Source organism: Heteronotia binoei, chromosome 7 (genome assembly GCF_032191835.1).
Source record: "Heteronotia binoei isolate CCM8104 ecotype False Entrance Well chromosome 7, APGP_CSIRO_Hbin_v1, whole genome shotgun sequence".
Lineage (NCBI taxonomy): Eukaryota > Metazoa > Chordata > Lepidosauria > Squamata > Gekkonidae > Heteronotia > Heteronotia binoei.
The window spans coordinates 105,638,463-105,657,673 of NC_083229.1; the positions used below are offsets into that span (position 1 = coordinate 105,638,463).

The following is a 19,211-nucleotide window of genomic DNA, read 5'->3' on the forward strand; positions in this document are numbered from 1 at the left end:
CCCCCCCCCCCGTGAAGAATGACTAATTTTCTTATATAGAGGCTGCAGGGCGGAAAGCTGAAGTCAGAAGGGAAGATAAAGGGAAGGAGATAGGGTTGTCGACTCCAGCTTAGGAAATTCCTAGAGATTTAAGGGGCTGGGCCTGGAAAGGGGAGGGTTTGAGGAGGGGTGGGACCTCAGAGAGGTACAATGCCATAGACTCCAAACCAACAATTTCCTCCTGGGAACACTGTTGCCAATCTCCAGGTGAGGGTTGGAGATCATTCAGAATTACAACTGCTCTCCAGATGCCAGAGATCAGCTCCCCTTGAGGTGGGGGGAGGAGTGAATGCCTTCACTTGGGGCGTCTGCAAGAGTGGCAGACACTTGCCCAGACGCCTTCAGTGGTGCCTTTCCATGTTGATTCCTGGAGATTCTGTGGTGAACTTTGAGGAGGGCATAGGAGCTAGGGCTTCAGAGTGGGGTCTGCTGGACACAAATTTTTGCTGTGGAAGCTGACTGACTAATTTCAGACCAGTCACAGACTTCCAGCCTAGCCTTCCTCACAGGTTTGTTGTTCAGATCAAAGGGGGCAGAAAAGAATGATGTAAAAGCTGCTTCGGTTCCCCACCCTCCACTGTGGAGAAAGACAGCCTATGCAGAAGCTGCAGGGAGGGGGAAGGAGATGGAAACCTGAAGTCAGCGGGGCAGGTAAAGGGAAGGAGATAGGTTGCCAACTCCAGGTTAGGGAATTCCTGGATATTTAAGGGGTGGAACCTCAGACAGGTACAATGCCATTTCCTTCTAGGGAACCACTGGAGACCACTCAGATTTAGATAGCAGAGATAAGCTCCCCTTGAAGTGGGGGGGAGGTTAATGCCTTCCCTTAGGTGGGTAGGAAGACAGCAAGGGTGGCAGGCACTTGCCCAGAGCCTCCTCCTAGAGCCAGTCTCTCCCCCCACCCCCCACAACGGGCCTTACTCCTAGTTTCTGATAAAAAGACAAGCAAGTGGGAAGAGACAAGATAGAGAAAACATTCCTACCTTTATAATACTGCAACTCAGGGTTATTCCGTGAACCTGATAAGCAACAGATTCAGGACCAATCAAAGGAAATACTTTTTCACTCTAATTCATGGTCACAGGACATACATTATGAAGGCTACTACAACATGAAATTTTCTAAACAATAAAAATCCATCAAGAATTACACATAATCTCTTCGTTAAGAGGAAGCAGCCTTCAAAATACCAGAGCAGAGGTGGGTAAACAGGGCTTGGTTTCAATGTCCTGCTCATCAGCCTTCAAGGGACTTCTCCCTGGCTGTGTGCAAGACGACTGTTGACTACCCAGATCAGACTGTCTATCATGACTGAGAAACAAGATAAAAGCATAAGAACAAAGTTATTCAAGGAGTAAAGAGATGTTCTTTAGTACATCTGTTTTCCTCAGCCACTTTGCAACCCAGTCTTCTCAATTCATTGCTACCTCTGCCAACAAGTATCTACTTCAGCTGAATCCAACCACCAACAGGAAAAATATTAGCAGCCTAAAAGGACTTTGTTGGTGGCAGAATGAGTCAGCACTTTCTAAAAGTTGTCCATCAACCAGAAGTTTAGTGACCTACCTGGAATGTTATTTTCCTACTCAGAATGATGATCAAAAACAATGGGAGCACCAAGTGGTAAAGCTGCAGTACTGCACTCGGAGCCCTCAGCTCACGACCTGAGTTTGATCCCAGTGGAAGCTGGTTCACGTAGCTGGCTCCAGGTGGACTCAGCCTTCCATCCTTCGGAGGTCGGTAAAATGAGTACCCAGCTAGCTGGGGGTAAAGTGTAGATGACTGGGGAAGGCAATGGCATACCACCCCGTAAAAAGTCTGCAGTGAAAACGTTGTGAAAGCAATGTCACCCCAGAGTTGAAAACGACTGGTGCTTGCACAGGGGACAACCTTTATTTTTAAGAGCCCCATGGCGCAGAGTGGTAAAGCTACGGTTCTGCAGTCGGAGCCCTCTGCTCACGACCTGAGTTCGATCCCAGCGGAAGCTGGTTCAGGGAGCCGGCTCCAGGTTGACTCAGCCTTCCAACCTTCTGAGGTCGGTAAAATGAGTACCCAGCTTGCTGGGGGAAAAGTGTAGATGACTGGGGAAGGCAATGGCAAACCACCCTGTAAAAACCCTGCCGTGAAAATGTTGTGAAAGCAACGTCACCCCAGAGTTGAAAATGACTGGTGCTTGCACACCTTTACCTTATTTTCTGTGAGCTGTTTTTTAAAGGCGCACAAAAGGATTCGCCAGTACCCATCAGCTACTTTTAAAAAAATGGGGATTTCAGCAGGAAAATTGACAGCACATGTTCAAATGCAGCATCTTCAAATCCTCTTTTCTGAAGCCTGTAGTGCTGCTACAATTCTGCTCAGAGGCACAGCTTGAGGTTTTATGGATTTTGGAACTTAATTGGAATATTAGCAACCTCTTTCAGTAGTCCTGGGCACATACCAGACTCCCATGTTGCATTCCAATGGTTCTGGGTAAGCGCACAATTTAAAATAGAACTCTATGAACCAAATTCAGCAGCTTGATCCTTACAACTTCCACTCTCATTAGGAAACTATGTTTGCCTCCATCTCCTACCTATATTTTTGTACTGTTCTACTAGTACAGCAGCTCTAACACCAAGCCTGTATTCCTTACACTGCTTCATGTTTTCAGTGGTTGAGCAAAGAATAATCTATTCTCATCTCCCAATCTTTATGCCAGTTCCCAGCATTATCACCCCAACTTGTTCTCCTGATTGTTTTCCATCTTCTTTGTGCTACCAGCCAGATTGCAGGAGTGCCTGAATGTTCTTCATAATCAATATGAAGCAATGATTGCAGTGCAGTGTTGAGAAAAAGCAGGAAAACTGGTTGAAATTCCTACTTCGCCATGAAGATCACTGTCTGGCTGCACATTACATTCAGCCTAGTCTACCAGAGTTTCTCATTTGAGAAATCAGACCAGCAAGTATTCACATTTTTAACATTGGGGGAAAGCTATAGTCTTTCCACTGGATTTTTCTTAGAAGCTTCCACTCTTCATATATATCCTGCTAAATCCTATTTATTTTACCGTTTCCAACTCAGCATATGTATCATAGGAACTGTAAATTTGTATGGAAACTGGACTTTTTATTGCATGTTGAAGTTGTGAATAAAGTTTTCATTTATAAGGAAAGGCAGTATTGTCTTGCAAACAAGGTCATGTTTTGGGCCAAGAATACCTGCAGAAGTTATGACTTGGTACAAGAGAAACCCAAGTCCTACTCAGTTTATCTGGAATAGAGCGTAGCTATGTTGCATCAGGCAGGTTCTCTTTCAAATTAGGAAAGCATGGCAGCTTATACTGCTGAGATAAGTTTTTTTTATTTTTATACTACCTCTGAATATACCTCCCCTACTGTAAAAGGGATTTCATACTCACTGGATTTCAAACACTAATAAGCAACTTAAGAGGCAGCACTCCTGTACAGATATAAAGCTTTTTATTGATTACCATATAAAATTGCCAGTTACATATGTATAGTTATATGAAGTGGCAAGGTAACAGCTAGAGAACATGTCTTTATAAATGCAAAGCTATTTTTTTTTGTTTCATTTTTTTACATTATTTTACAGGAGATTTTAAGAACTAGCATACAATTCAAAGCTATATTAAGGTTAGTACTTTACCCCACCACACTGGGAAATGTCTGTCATTTGTACACAACAGCATAACTTTTTTGCCCTTCATTTCATTCTTCCCCCTTCATTCCATAAAAACATCCATGCTCACACAACTTTTACTTTCTTCTACAAGACAAAAAAAAATAAATATTGTAATTTTTTTTTCTCATTTACAGGCCCACATTTTATATGTCTCAGGAAATTACAAACCAGTTATAAAATATTCTGGTCAGGTTTACAAATTAATTCCTATTTGTACAAAACTGTTAGATGACTAAAGTCTAAGAACACACAAATTAAATAATGAACTATGCATGTTTTGTACAATTATAAACATACTTAACACTGTTTAACAGTTCTTAATCTGTTGTCCTTTTTACACAATTATATTCCAAGGCTCACTCATACAGCTTACATTTTATTACTCAGCCATTTCATTTGAGAGTGTCTATTAGCAGCATCTCAGTGGTACCAGAAAACCTGCACATATATTTTAAACACAAAAAACATTTTATTTATTAAGCATCAGATCACAGTAATGCAAACTGCTTGGGATAGGCAACTACTTAAAGTGGCAACGTTTTAAGACATATGAATACTATCAATTTTAGAAAAGACACATACTGTACTAACTAAGAGTTATAAATTAAGCTCAGTCCAGTACCAACAAGCAAATTTTGTTTGTTTTCCTTTGGGTGAAATGTCAGCTTTGTATTAACTCCCAGAACTGGAAGCAGATGTGACTAATCCACTAAAGTAGTGTGGCTAATAAGTAAAGGTTGGCATAAAGTAACATCCCTTAGACTAGAGGAGAAAGCTCACAGTGCAACTGTAGTAGGCACAATACAAAGCCCCACTTTGTACCAGAAAACGTTACGTACCAGCTCTATTGCACACCAGGGATAGTAAAACTGAACTTTGTCTTATTTTTTAAAAAATTAGTCCTTTCCTCACAAATAACTTTAAACTTTCAGTTACTATTTGCAGAGCAAGGAAGGGGTAAAAATAGAGGGAGCATCCTGGTCCAGCTAGGGTTATATGCATGCAGAGTCCAGTTTCTGTCCATATATCTCCAGCTAGATACAGTCACACAGAAATAGCTGATTCTTCATTCCCCAGCCCAACCCAGCAGCCGTCCTCCTGGAGATCTTGCCAACAAGGTCATGTTTTGGGCCAAGAATACCGCCAAGCTACTGGCAAAATGATCATGGCTCTGGGTTCATTCTTCTTCTCCCATCACACAGCAGATTTACACACACACAAATCTATCTGCATCGTTCTGGATCAAAGCAATCTCTACTTTTTACCCAGGATCACAATCTCTGTGTTTTATCCAGGATTGACAGAGCACATTTAAAATATTATTTCAAAGAAAAATGGTGTGTCTTTTCCTTCCAAGACAATAGGTATATTAGCTCAGAAAACGAGCAGTGAGAACAATTCAAACATTTCCAGCAAGGACTGGAAGAAACTCACACCACAACTTTTTGTATGTTGTAAAAAAGCGCTGCAGTCCTCACCCATTCTCATATTACAGTAGATACAGCTGAAGATTTGAGACATGCACTCTTCACACAAGGCACGGCTTGAAATATTAGGAAGAACTGCTTAATGCGACAAAACAGTTTTTTCAGCCCTTCTTGCAGCTTTCAGTCATAGTAAGAAGTCAAATGGAAAGAATGATAATATTCGCTCCATTGGTGCGGATTTTTAAAAACAAATTTACCAGATCAGAAGTAACGGGTTTGGGATTAGATTATCATAGACAAGAAAGCCTGCAGTTCTGCATTTGAACTATTCCTTTTAAACTTCTCAGCACTTTACACACTGTTCCTGAAATGGGACAATAGTTAAGAGGCATGGGGATAAGGAGCAACAAGGAATGACAGCAGGTATTCTGGTTCCATTAAAAAATTTCATGGGGAACAAGGAATAATCAGCTGTACAAAAATTCATCTACCAGTGCAGGGAATTTTTCCAAATCGTAGGCATCAAAGAGGTCACAGATGCCCTCCTCTTCACCAAGACTTAGCAAATAGTCATCATGAAGTAAGGGAGGCAGCAAGCTAACAAAAGGCCCTTCAAAGTTTGAAGGAATTTGGTCCTCCGTCTGCTGCAGAAAATTAGTTGGAGAGGTTAATGGGGAGATGGCTGTTGCAGAAATTGAACAGTTGATGCTTCCTGGATTATCAGAAGTTACTTCTGTGAACAAAAACAGAGTTTGATTGTTTTTTTTTTAAAGGAAAATATAAAATGAGAATTGCACAGAGATTCTTCCATAATGTAAAAGAAACTTAATCAGTAGGTAATGTTTCATTTTTGCAGGAGCCCCGTGGCACAGAGCGGTAAGCTGCAGTACTGCAGTCCAAGCTTTGTGCATGGCCTGAGTTCTGTCCTGGTGGAAGCTGGGTTCAAGGTTGACTCAGCCTTCCACCCTTCCAAGGTCGGTAAAATGAGTACCCAGCTTGTTAGTGGTAAAGTGTAGATGACTGGGGAAAGCAATGGCAAACCACCCTGTAAAAAAATCTGCCATGAAAACATCATGATGTAACATCACCCCATGGGTCGGTAACAACTCAGTGCTTGCACGGGGGACTACCTTTACTTTACCTTTAATGCTTCATTTGGCTTCTCTGCTTTTCCTCACAATACACAGTCAATATACCATGCTATCTGGGGGTTGTGGCACCCCTCCCACCTGTTTCAAAAGGGACTCCGATGGGGCACAGCCTCTCCCAAGCAATGTTAAGGCAGACAGGGGCTATGGAGAAAGGAGCAAGGGCAAGGTCATGCCTGGAAATACACCAGCAGTGGCCTCAGAGCCTGGCACACATGGTGCACCCCTCAGAAGGGAGGCAGGCACAGGCAGCAGACTGCAGCTGGGATAAGGCCAGGGGTCGTTTTGTAGAAAGATAGGTGGTGGAGCTCATCCAAGGATAGTTATGCAGCTGCACCTACTATTCAATGGACAAGGGAGGGAAGAGGAGGGGGGACCCTCAGAAAGGTTCAGGAGCTGTGGTCCTGTGACCTACTGAATCCGAGGCCTGAATCTGGGGCTTCCTGCGGCCTGAGCACACAGGCAGAACAGCCTCTTAAAACCTCAGGGGAAGGGGAGCAGGAGAGGGAGTGCCCATTGGCCCAGATTTCCTTCACTCGCCATGGGCCTGCCCCTGAGGAGAAGGCATTTGGGGAGTCGGTGTCATCCCACTTCCTGACAGTTCTTCATCAGGCCAGACCAGGGAGGGCTAAGGAGGACAGGCCAGACTGCTGCCACAAAACTCAGGGAGAGGAACTTGGTTTGAGAAGGAGGTTATGGGTAAAGAGAGGCTTAATGTCAGGCCAGGAAAAAGGGATGGAGGAGGCTACTGTGGTCCCAGACTCTGACCTGCCACCAGGATAGTCTGTGACAAGTGACTTACTAGCTACAAGATTTCTTTATTCTGCTAACCACACTTTCAAGTATGGCCTAGGGAAGGAGGCTTGGCTCTTAGGGATGCAAAAGCAAGTTAAATGGCACTGGATTGTAGGTACAGCTGACATTTTGAAGTCATTGGACTGGTTTTTTTGATTGTATTGTAAACTCCCTTGGGGACTCTGGTATAGAAGGATGTCTATAAACACACTAAATAAAACAACCAATTTGGTTACATCTTCACTTGAAGATAGCGTCTTAGCTCAAGACCATTTAAAAATGTTACCTTTGGAAATGTTTCTTGAGGTATTTCCATTGTGGTCCTGATTGTGTCTTTTCACTGGACTAGGAGAGTTTGTTTCTTCCGGACAAAGATAAACATCGATAGGTCCTTGTGTACTAGCTAAGTGTATCCGTTTATTCTGCTGAGAGAAAGCACCCCCCACTTTTCAGCATATCGTCTTTCAACAGGTTATTTATTATAAGCAGCAAATACTGAGTTATGGCTCGTTTTAATAAAGATTGATATGGCAATCAGTCCATAGAGAAGAGTAAATAATTTCTGCTCACAAAGTATTCAGCACTTTTTCAATGATATAGGACATAAGTCATATCCATTTTCTGAACAATTTATTCATTCAAGCATGAATATTGCACACTATTTGGTTGGGGCTCTCATCCCAGTTGTTCTTGGAAGAGCTATCTGGGTCTCAGGATAATGCTTTGAGATACCCAAGAATGGATATAAAACTACAAGATTTCACATTTAAATATACTTACTTAAGAGCACTGTGCAACCACAAAACTCATTGGAATTAATCTACAATCTATACCCCTCTTGGGGAGAGGCTACAGCTTCAGTGGCAGAGCATCTGCTTGGCATGAAGAAGGCCCCAGGTTCAATCCTTGGTATCTCCAGTTAAAAGAATCAGATTGTAAATGATGAAAATATCTCCACTTCAAGAGCTCTCAGCTCTTGGTCTGAGTAGACAATAATGCAGAGGTGGCCAAACTGTGGCTTGGGAGAGACATGTGGCTCTTTCACACATATTGTGTGGCTTTCTAAACCTCCACCACCCTGTTGGCTGGCTTGGAGAATGCATTTAAAGTTAAAGTTAGGGAGGGACAGTGGCTGAGTGGTAAAGCATCTGTTTGGTAAGCAAAAGGTCCCAACTCCAATTCCTGGCATCTCCAACTAAAAAGGGTCCAGGCAAGTAGGAGTGGAAAACCTCAGCTTGAGACCCTGGAGAACTGCTGCCAGTCTGAGTAGACAATACTGACTTTGATGGACCGAGGGTCTGATTCAGTATAAGGCAGCTTCATATGTTCATAAAGTTGCACCCATGGCCTGATTCCAGATAAGGCAGCTTCTTGTGTCCATGCATGAAAAGACAAAACTTTTCCACCTTCATCTTATCTTGGCACCTTCCTGAGAGTACTGCAAAGGTATGCTGAGAGTGGGAGATCCCTCAGTGTACAAGAAGCCATGTAACATAGGTGAATGCAGTGAGGAGGAAGCCACTGCCATTACTGTCAAACAAGGATTTCAGAACCCCAGAAGCTTTTTAGTGGAGACACATGGCAGAATCCTAAAAACTGATCTTGGATTAATGGTATAGTTAGACGCTTACAAATGTCAAAGGGGTTGTTCAAAGCAGAAGTCATGTGGCAACAGCAAGGAAGGAAATAAGGAAAGAGAAATCTGATTGAGAGGGAAACATGAAATGGAAGCTGTTCAAGGCATAGCGAGCAGTGCTACATAAGACACTATCTTTCAGCAGCTAGTGAGGAACCACAGAAAGTAATAGCAGAACAGCTTGTGAAGGACCAGAATAAGCAAGCAGCTGGGGAACAAGGCAAGATAACCAGGATAAAGGGACAGAAAATGAAACAAAAATCATAAGGAGCCATCAGCACAGAAGTTTTGACTTCCCAGTGACTGTAGATACCAAAAAATAAAATACAATTTTAAAAGGACAGGAAATTCTCTCTACAAGAAAAAAGTATCAATTTCAGTAGTGTACATGTACAAATATGGTAAAGGACAGTTGCTAAAATCATGCATGAAAATTGGTTGGTTTGTAAGGTTCATAAACATGGGACTGTATAGGTATCAGAAAAGTTATTCTTACCTCTATTGGATTAGGCACTTCAAGTTTTGTTTCTGGAGGCGCTTTGACAAGTATGACAGTTTGGTCTTTAAGGCTACTAATTTCTCGAATATCTTCATATCTAATGTAAGCTAATGTGAACCATGTTAAAGAATTCGTCAGAAAGTAGCACTTCAGTCACAAGTATTAGCACACCAGATTAGGTTTTCAAATACTATTTGTTTGCCCATCAACCTCTTAATTACTTCTATTTGGCACTCTGCATCATAGAAATGCTGCAACTAAAAAAAATTAAGCCAACTTCTGTTGAAGAAAGAAAATCATGTAGCTAGAACTGAGACACACAAAGCAATTTATAGATTTCATAAGATCATTGGATCAGGCCAATGGCTCCTCCAGTCCAACACTCTGTGTCACACAGTGGCCAAACCCCCCTCCCCCAGGTGCCATCTGGAAGTCCACTAGTGGGGCCAGGACACTAAAAGCCCTCCCATTGTTGCCTCCCCGTCAAGCACCAAGAATACAGAGCGTCACTGCCCCAGACAGAGTTCCATCTATACCCTGTGGCTAACAGACACTGATAGACCTCTGCTCCATATGTTTATCCAATCCCCTCTTGAAGCCATCTATGCATGTAGCTACCACCACCTCCCATAGCAGTAAATTCCATGTGTTAATCACCCTTTGGGTGAAGAAGTATTTCCTTTTATCCATTTTAACCCAACTGCTCAGCAACTGAATTGAGTGTCCACAAGTTCTTGTATTGTGAGAAAGGAAGAAAGTACTTCTTTCTCTACCTTCTCTATCCCATGCATAATCTTGTAAACCTCTATCATGTCACCCCCCACCCAGTCATTGTTTCTCCAAGCTAAAGTGCCCCAAGCACTTTAACCTTTCTTTATAGGGAAAGTGTTCCAACCCTTTAATCATTCTAGTTGCCCTTTTCTGGACTTTTTCCAATGCTATAATATCTTTTTTGAGGTGTGGTGATCAGAATTGCACACAGCAATCCAAATGAGGCTGCACCATTGATTTATACAAGGGCATTACGATACTAGGTGATTTGTTTTCAATTTCTACACTATTCTTTGTACAAGTCAGTTACAGACTTTACCAACAAACCTACATTTACAGGAAAAAAAGTTACTGCTTCACAGTTCTTCAGCTATAGTGACAGACCATTTCATTTCAGCAGCAAGTGTACATTTCATACAACTAAATATCAGAACCATATCCAACGTATGCCCTATTATACATACACAGTTATGTTACCGACTGTAACATACCACTATTTAATGTATCACTAGTACCACTACTTAATTCACTCTCATTCAAAATTCAAATGTGCCAGAAGTCAGCCTGACAGTAAAGTCTATGCTAGTAAATGCATCATGTTTCCCTGAGGAATTTAGTCTCAACCATTATAAAGGATATCTTCGATTCTCAGAATCTTCTCTTAGCAGCTTGAGGTCAAGGGCACAGCTTTGTATTAACTCATCCAATTTCTTCTCTTCTTGGTTGAGTTCTGTTACCTCTTCAGACAAGCCTTGACAATGTGCCAACATGCTCCCATCGTCAGAAAGACTGCAGCCCCTAGAAAACAAAGTAAGACCATTAAACCATCCAACCCTATTTCCGAAGCCCAGTTAAAAAGAACCATTACTTCTTTGGGACCCTGCAGTGATAAGACAGTGGGGTATTTCTTCACCTGGTCTTAGAAGGGGGATTCCATGACAGGGCTTCAGACCAGATAAAACATGTTCTCCATTCCTTATCTTTAATTCACAACAGATAATGCTAGGTTAAGAGAAAGTATGAGATTTGCCGAAGTGGTGTTAAGTCTGCCTTTTTTTTTGCCAAGGGGTAATAAAATCACATTTCACGACCTAACTTATGCCACTTTCACATAAATTGAATTTCTGGTTCAAATCAGAAGTTTGTCTCATGTATAAGAGCACACTACAGTAGCTATTTCAGATCAGTGCAAGCCTCAGAAGAGTTACACTCTTGAAGGTCCATCGAAGCCAATGAGTTTAGGAGAGTGCAGTACTGCTTAGGATCACACTATGAGTAATCACAACTTCGGACTTTAAAAAGCAAATGACCTCCAGTGCAGCAATCAATTAGCCTAAAATCTCCACTGTCAAATTCAAAGTGGCTTTCTACCGTGTTGTGCTTGAACACGACTAGAAATCTGGGGGTGAATGCGGCAGGAGGCAACACACTGCACTGCCTGCCTTTATCCCTACTGCTCCCTTTCTACACTGGTCGAAGTCATGCCATAGGCTCTGCAAAGGTTTCACTCAGCTATGCTCCAAAGTGGCCAAGGCCTATGCTGACCCCCCCAAGGAGTACAGCTAAGACTGAAGTGAAAGAGGGAGCCTTCAGGGTTTCACATGCATTATTTGGGGAGTAGTTCAAATACGTGCAATACATGACATTTTAAAAATATTTTCCCCCAGGTTAAAAAAAAAGAAACCAAAACCTCTTCAGAAAACTAGCATGCCAGTGTAATCGTTCTAGTCCAGCTTAACATGGAAAGATGTGCAAACATGCAGTCTGAATTAAAGTCCATAGAGAAATTGTGCTATATGCTATATATTCAAACAACGACCATGAAAACCTTTCAGAATATCACCTTCCATCTCTAGTACCAAGATGAAGGGCAATCTACAATTTGCATTTTTTTTTGGACAACTTGAGTATTCTGTGCACATGCAGGTCCAAAGGTTAGCAAACTGCTGCCCCCACTCTGCTGTTTTGCCTCACAAAAACAATGCAGGGGATGTGTGTGTGTGTGTGTGTGTATGTGAAATCTGGAGCCCCTCCCACCTGCACCATCACTCCAAGCCCAGTCAGGCTTCTGGTGCATTTAAAATGCCTTTGCCCAAAACTCCGATTGAGTACAACTTCTTTCTAAGCTTTAACTCCTCTCAGTGGATATTTTCTTGGGAAAGCAATTTGGGTCTGGACACAACCAGTCAAAAAAACATTGTCTGCCCCTCAGAGAGGCCATTCTGTCTCCATCATATCTCCATCAGAGACAGCCATTCCAATTGGGCCCTAGCACTCGGCAGACATTGATATATATTCAGTCATGCCATGGGTAACCATTTTCAGGCTACATGACCTAGTATATTCTAAGGAATACATTAAAATCCACGTAATATCTTTTATTAGCCAACCAAATTTGTGTCAATTTAGTGGGTCCTAATAGAGCTGTTGTATGGGCTTTGGATTCTGCCTTGACCAATACAGCTGCTTCTACCCAAGATATTCCGTCTTAAATTCTGATTAGAGACATAACAAGATGAAAAGACTTAGTATAAAATTGTTTTAAAAGAATTACAAACAGAGTTTTTGCAGGTGATCTAGTTTAGTTTTGGAGGACCCTTTAAAAGCTGACTTTTTGATGTCTAAATTAAAAGAACTAGCAAGCTTTAAAACGAAACACAAAACAAACGTGTTAACAAAAATTTAAATTCACAAGAACAAGCCGTGTTAAGGAATAAAACAGGCTTTAAAGTTAAAAATAAAGTAGAATACTTGGGAATTATGATATTTCAAAATAACTATCTTAGGACCTGGAAAGAAATTTTAAAAGAGCTGCTAAATTGAGGGAAATTGCAATTTACATTGTTGGGGAGAATATCTATAATTAAGATTAATGTTTTACCTAGAATGTTATTCTTGACATCTGATGTACCATTTAAATAATGGCAGAAGGATATATCAAGATTTGTGTGGCAAATGTGTTAAATATGAAACGTGTTAAATACAAAATATTGCAAGATGCAAAAGAAATTAGAGGTTTGGGGTTACTTGACTTAAAAGTTTACTTTGCTGCTTGCTGTTTGGTATAGCTGAAAGAGAATGGTTGTTGTTGAGAAATAATGGTTATTGGAATTAGAAGCCATGACAAGATTTGGGTGGCATGTTTATCTATGGTATGATAAAGTCAAAGTTAATGTGGATTTCAAAATCATTACATTAGGCATGCCATTTTCAGAATATGGAATAAATAAAAAGACAGGTTGCTTACCTGTAACTGTAGATCTTCGAGTGGTCATCTGTGCTTCACACTCCTGAGATAGTGCGTCTGCGCCGATCCCCGCATCGGTATCTGAAAAGCCCGGGATTTTTCCGCGCTTGGCGCCAATGGGCATGCACAGGCGTCCCAGTACGCATGCTCACCGGTGCCAGCGCGGGGATCCCGCCAGTTCCTTCCTGTCCGCTGGAAGCCACTACTGGAGGGAGACCGTCAGCAGTGGTTAAGGAGGGCGGGTAGTGTGAATGCACAGATGACCACTCGAAGATCTACAGTTACAGGTAAGCAACCTGTCTATCTTCTTCGGGGTCTCCGTGCTTCACACTCCTGGGAGACTAGCAAGCGAGGCATACCTGGAGGCGGGAAGACGGTCAACTGGAAGAAACAGCTTGCAGCACCGCAGTCCCCAACCGAGTCCTCTGCTGAGCATGCACGTCCAGCATGTAGTGCTTCATAAAGGCATGCGGAAAAGACCAGGTGGCAGCCTTGCAGACATCCGAAAGGGACACGCCTTTGAGGAACGCCACTGACGTGGCCATTGCTCTTCTGGAGTGTTCACGAACAGGCCCAGGCAATGGCTTCTTCGCCAGCAAATAACAGAGTTTAATCGTCTCAGTGAGCCATTTTGAGAGCCTCTGAGACGAAATCCTGGAACCTGTCTTAGGAGCAGCATAGGAAACAAACAGCTGCTTGTCCTTGCGAAAATCTTTCGAACGTTTCAAATAAAACAACAAAGCATGCTTAACGTCCAGAGCATGCAACCTGCGTTCCTCGTCCAAGGAAGGGCTAGGGTAAAAAGTGGGTAACCAAACTTCTAAATTGAGGTGGAACTGAGAGACCGCCTTCGGAAGAAAAGTAATGTCCGGAGCCAGGGAAACCCCAGCTTCTCGAAAAACGAGATAGGGATAATCACAACGTATTGCCGTGAGCTCCCCAACACGACGTGCTGATGTGATGGCAACCAAAAATGTAGTCTTCCAGGACAGGATCTGCAAAGAGCACGTTGCCATTGGCTCAAATGGGCGACGGGTTAGTTTGTCCAGCACCAGAGTCAAGTCCCACAATTGTGGGGGCGACCTTGAAGGTGGGTGCAGCCTGAATAACCCCTTCAAAAACCTTTTGAACTGGGGGTGCGCAAAAACAGAGTACCCCTCCACCGGGTCATGGAAGGCAGATATTGCTGCCAAATAAACTTTGGAGGAGAAAACCAGGCCCTCATCCACTAGGGACAGCAGAAAATCAAAAATTGCCGACAATCCCACCTTGCCAGGCGAGACCGAAGAGTCAGCCAAAAACTTACTACATTTCCCCCACTTCCTGTCATAGGAAGCGCGGGTGGACGGTTTCCTACTGTACATGAGGACTTGCTGGACCCTGTCAGAGAACCCTGCTGGTCGATGAACCACGCTGTCAACTTCAGATGAAGCACATTGTGATGGAATACGTGCCTGCCCTGAGCCGACAGCAGGTCCGGTTCTGCCGGGAACTGGTAGAAGACCCCCCTCGACAGCTGGAGCAGGATCGAGAACCAGTTCTGGCGAGGCCACCAGGGAGTCACCAGGATGCAGTGTGGTCTCTCCCGTGCTAGTTTGTTGACCACCTTCGTCAGCAACAGCAGAAGTGGGAACATGTAGAGGGACCGACCCTCCCAAGGAAGCAGGAGCCCGTCTCCCAGAGAGGCTGGATCCGCTCCCCCTCATTTCTTGTTTTCGGCCGTGGCGAAGACATCCAGCTGCGGGTACCCCCAAAGCTGGAACACAGGCTCTAGGAAACGCCATTGCAGTTCCCACTTGTGTGGGGAAGCCCCACCCCTGCTGAGGGAGTCCGCCTGCATGTTGAGGACCCCCGGAAGATGTGTTGCCTTCACAAAAATATACTGGAGACACTCCAACGAGAGCTCCATCGCCAACGCACAGAGCCGACGAGACACTGTCCCCCCCGCCTGTTGATGTAGCACAGGGCAGTAGAATTGTCCGTAAGCAGCGCTACAGTCTTTCCCGCCACCAAGGGGCAGAAAGAGCGAAGGGCAAAGTGAACCGCCAGCAGTTCTAGGTAGTTTATGTGACACCGAGTCAGTCTCGGCGGCCACTGGCCCCCCACACATAGGTCTTCCATGTGGGCCCCCCACCCCCACAGGGAAGCATCTGTGGTGATAGTCACAGTAGGAGTCGGGAGATTGAAGGGAGCTCCCTGGCAGATGTTGCTCTCTGACTCCCACCACTGTAGCGATTGAAAAGCCCCGGATGGGATGGTGAACCTCTTTCGAGATGAGTCTCTGAGAGGATGAAACTGGCACAAAAACCTCTCATTCGCAGTCTCGCAAAGCGTAGCACGCTTGTCGTCGCCGCCATCAGCCCCAGCATCCGCTGAAGCTGCTGAGCCGTGCCCCACTTCCGCCTCTGAAGCAATTGAACCAAGCTGACAATGTCCTTTGCCCTCTGCGAGGGCAGATAAGCACGATGCAGTTTCGTGTCCAGCAAAGCCCCAATGAACTGCGCTGTCCTTGATGGAGTAAGATGAGACTTCTCCAGGTTGACCTGCAACCCCAGGGTGTCGAGAAGACGCAGAGTGATGGCAATGTGTGTTGACAAGCTTTCCCTCGACTTCGCCACAAGGAGCCAGTCGTCGATGTATGGAAACACGACCACTCCCTGAAGGCGGAGATGGGCGGCCACCACGCTCATCATCTTCGTAAACACCTGAGGTGCAGTGGACAGGCCGAATGGAAGGGCTTTGAACTGGAAGTGCTGGGAACCCACTGCAAACCTGAGGAAACGCCTGAACGCCGGATGGATGCTGACATGGAAGTAGGCATCCTTGAGGTCCAGGGTCGCCATCCAATCCCCTTGGTTGATGAGGGGCAGGATTGTTTGCAACGTTGACATTCTGAACTTGTGGTACAGAATGAACTTGTTCAGATTCCGAAGATCCATAATTGGTCTTCAACCCCCGTCCCGTTTGGGAACCAGGAAGTAACGAGAGTAAAAACCTCCCGTCCTGGCCTCCGTCGGAACTTTCTGTATGGCTTGTTTTGTAGGAGGTTGTTCACCTCTGCCAGCAGAGGTGGGGTGGTAATCACCACGGATTGGTTCGGAATCTGCGCAAACTCTATTCTGTAGCCCACTTCTATGATGGACAGAGCCCACCTGTCTGTAGAGATCAACTCCCAAGAAGGCAGGAAAGGGCGGAGGTGGATAGATGTTGTGCCAGTGGGGGCGATGACGCGTGCCACAGGAAAGTCAAAGGCCCTGCTTTTGAGGGCGAGCACCCTTGGACTTGCCCGAGGCCTGGGAACCATAGCGGCTCCTATTGTTGCTGGAATAGGAAGGTCTGTCAGGATGCGTAGAGCGGGGACGCCATTGCTGCTCAGGTGACAACTTTTGGTAGGGCTTCTTGGCCCAGGGTTTGTGCCACTGTTTCGACCTGGGAGCCTTAGACGTGGCCTGCACACCCAGGTTCCTGGAGGTCTTGACACTTTTATTGAACTCCTGCAGTGCAGTGTCCGTGGTGGTACTGAAGAGGCCATCTCCTTCAAAAGGCAAGTCCTCTACGAAGGTCTTGGTGTCCTGATGCAAGGCAGTCGACCTCAGCCACGAGTGGCACCGGATACATACAGCAGAAGTGATGGCCTTAGCTGACACTTCCACCATGTGCTTTGCTGCAGCCAGTTGTTGCTTGGCTACAGCAAGGCCTTCCTTTTGTAATTTCTTGGCAGCAGCCTTCTTATCCTCGCTCAGGGAGGAGAGGAGAGGGGAGAGCTGTTCCCATACGGAGTATTGGTATCTAGCCATGCAAGCTGCATAATTAGATACCTTTATTCCTAGGGCCCCTGCTGAATAGACCTTCCAACCCACGCCGTCGATCTTCTTCCCCTCCTTATCCGGTGGGGAGGAGTGAACCTTGGGAGCCTTAGAGGAGGAGGAGACGACTACTGAGTTCGGCTTCGGGTGGGTGAAGAGGAACTTAGCCCCCGCCTCCTGGACCCTATACATGTGGTCTAGCCTCCTGGAAGAAACCGGTGTTGTTGATGGTCTCTTCCAGGGCTCCTTCACTGCCTGTAGAATCACTTTGGTGACCGGCAAAGCAATTGCTGTGGATGTATCTCTTTGCATGTCAAAGACATTATCATCCACGACTGGTTGAGGCTGAGTCACAGGCAGGTGGAGGGTGGCAGCTATTCTCCTCACTAGGTCTTCGTAGGACTTTAGATCCTCCGACGGTGAAATCGGAAGATCCTCAGCCATCTGGGAACCTGGAGAGGGCTCCACGTCCTGGGCATCGCTATCTGAGGCCGATGAGGAAGACTCCCGATGAACGGAGTGTTCCGACAGGATCAGCATCGATTCCCTCAGCAGCGACCAGATTGGCGTTGAGGAGGTTTGATCGGCACCATGCGCCTCTCCGGAGGGATCGATACCGATGCTGACGGCTTTCGGGAGTGATGTGAGACCCGGGACATGCAGGACATCTCCGACTGCTGCTCCCATTCTGGAAACTCCCTCGGGTACCACTGGTACACAGATAGTACGAGTAGGGGGGATGCCACCTGCGCTGCTCCCACGGTGGTACTGGGAAACGGCAAGGTGCAAACGGGGGTTCCAGCTCCCGTCTGTCTCTGGGTCCCATCGGCGTAGCCGGGTCCATCAGCGCCGATGCCTCCAACTCCAACATCGACCCGCTAACACTGCGACGTCGCGACCCGGATGACGAAGATCGCTGGGTCAGGTCAATCTTCTGTTCCGACGTCGAGAGACGGGGCTGAGTCACTGGGCTGCGGCGCGGGGAAGCCAGGATCTTCCTCAGCAGTGCGGAGGTCACCGAAGTAGAAGCATCTAGTGAAGGCGATGGAGTGTGGGGCCACTTCCGCTACTCCTTCGATTTTGCCTTCTTAGAAGTGGATGCTCGGGTCCCCGAGTCATCTCGACGCTTCTTAGCGGGCGTGTCCACCGATCCCTCATGGGAACGTTTTGTGGAGGAGCATCGCTCTACCGGCAGCTCGGTCACAATCGGGGTCACATCGGCCGATGTGAGCTCCGGGGCCGGGGTGTCCGCCATCTTTGATGCCGATGGGCCCGATGTCGTTTTCTGCGGGCGGAGTGCCGATTCGGTTAAAGCTGCCGAAAGCCGCGCCGCCCGGTTCGTCCTCGTTTGCTTGGAGAAACGGAGGCAGTGTGGGCAGGCCTCCACACGGTGCGCTTCACCCAAGCAGAAAAGACACAAGGAATGGCCGTCTGGGGGGGGGGGGGGGGGCAATCTTTTTCCCGCAGGCATGGCACCGCTTGAAAAACCCCCAGCGACTGTCCATAGACAGCAGTCGCCAGAAAACCCGCTCAGAGTCTCTGAGGGGAAAAAACTGGGGGAAACAAACGGAGGGAAAACCCTGAAGGGTAGTCCAACAAACACACACAGAAAAACTTTTTTAAAAAATATATCTAACTAACTAACTATCTTATATAACTAACTACACTAAGGAAAACAATAAACGAGCTATATACAACGAGAAAGGCAAAGGCCAAAAAATCTCACCGACCGGGGACACGAAAGGTAAACCTCTCAGCGCAGCAGTCAGAAAGGAACTGGCGGGATCCCCGTGCTGGCGCCGGTGAGCATGCGTACTTGGACGCCTGCGCAAGCGCACTATCCCAGGAGTGTGAAGCACAGAGACCACGAAGAAGATGCTTAGGTTGTATCTGAAAACACTTTTGTGGGATCTCAACACAAGATGGTAAATAAAAAGATGGTAAATAGCAACTAAATACACATGGTTAACATATCAGGATATTAGATTTCCCACAAGGGGATTGTAAAATGAAAGCAAGAGGGGACTTGATAACACATGGATATAGATGTCAATGGTTTTTCTATACAGTTACTAAAAAGGTTTAAATCTAATAAAAGATTGTATAGCTTTGATCATTCTATGACTGTATTCGAAATAGAATTGTGTATGAATGATGAA

At 45.4% G+C, this 19,211-nt stretch overlaps 1 protein-coding gene across 1 annotated transcript in view; it reads right to left on the bottom strand.

The window, feature by feature from the left end:
• Nucleotides 1–5,587: 5,587 nt before the first annotated feature.
• Nucleotides 5,588–19,211, bottom strand: part of E2F3 (E2F transcription factor 3) — a 35,682-nt gene continuing 22,058 nt past the window's right edge. The window contains exons 4-7 of the mRNA XM_060244147.1: nt 10,639–10,797; nt 9,226–9,340; nt 7,380–7,515; nt 5,588–5,883 (exon numbers count right to left, since the gene is read on the bottom strand). Of these exons, the coding sequence (XP_060100130.1) occupies nt 5,618–5,883; nt 7,380–7,515; nt 9,226–9,340; nt 10,639–10,797 (676 nt within the window). The 3' untranslated portion in view covers nt 5,588–5,617. The remainder of the gene's footprint in view (nt 5,884–7,379; nt 7,516–9,225; nt 9,341–10,638; nt 10,798–19,211) is intronic.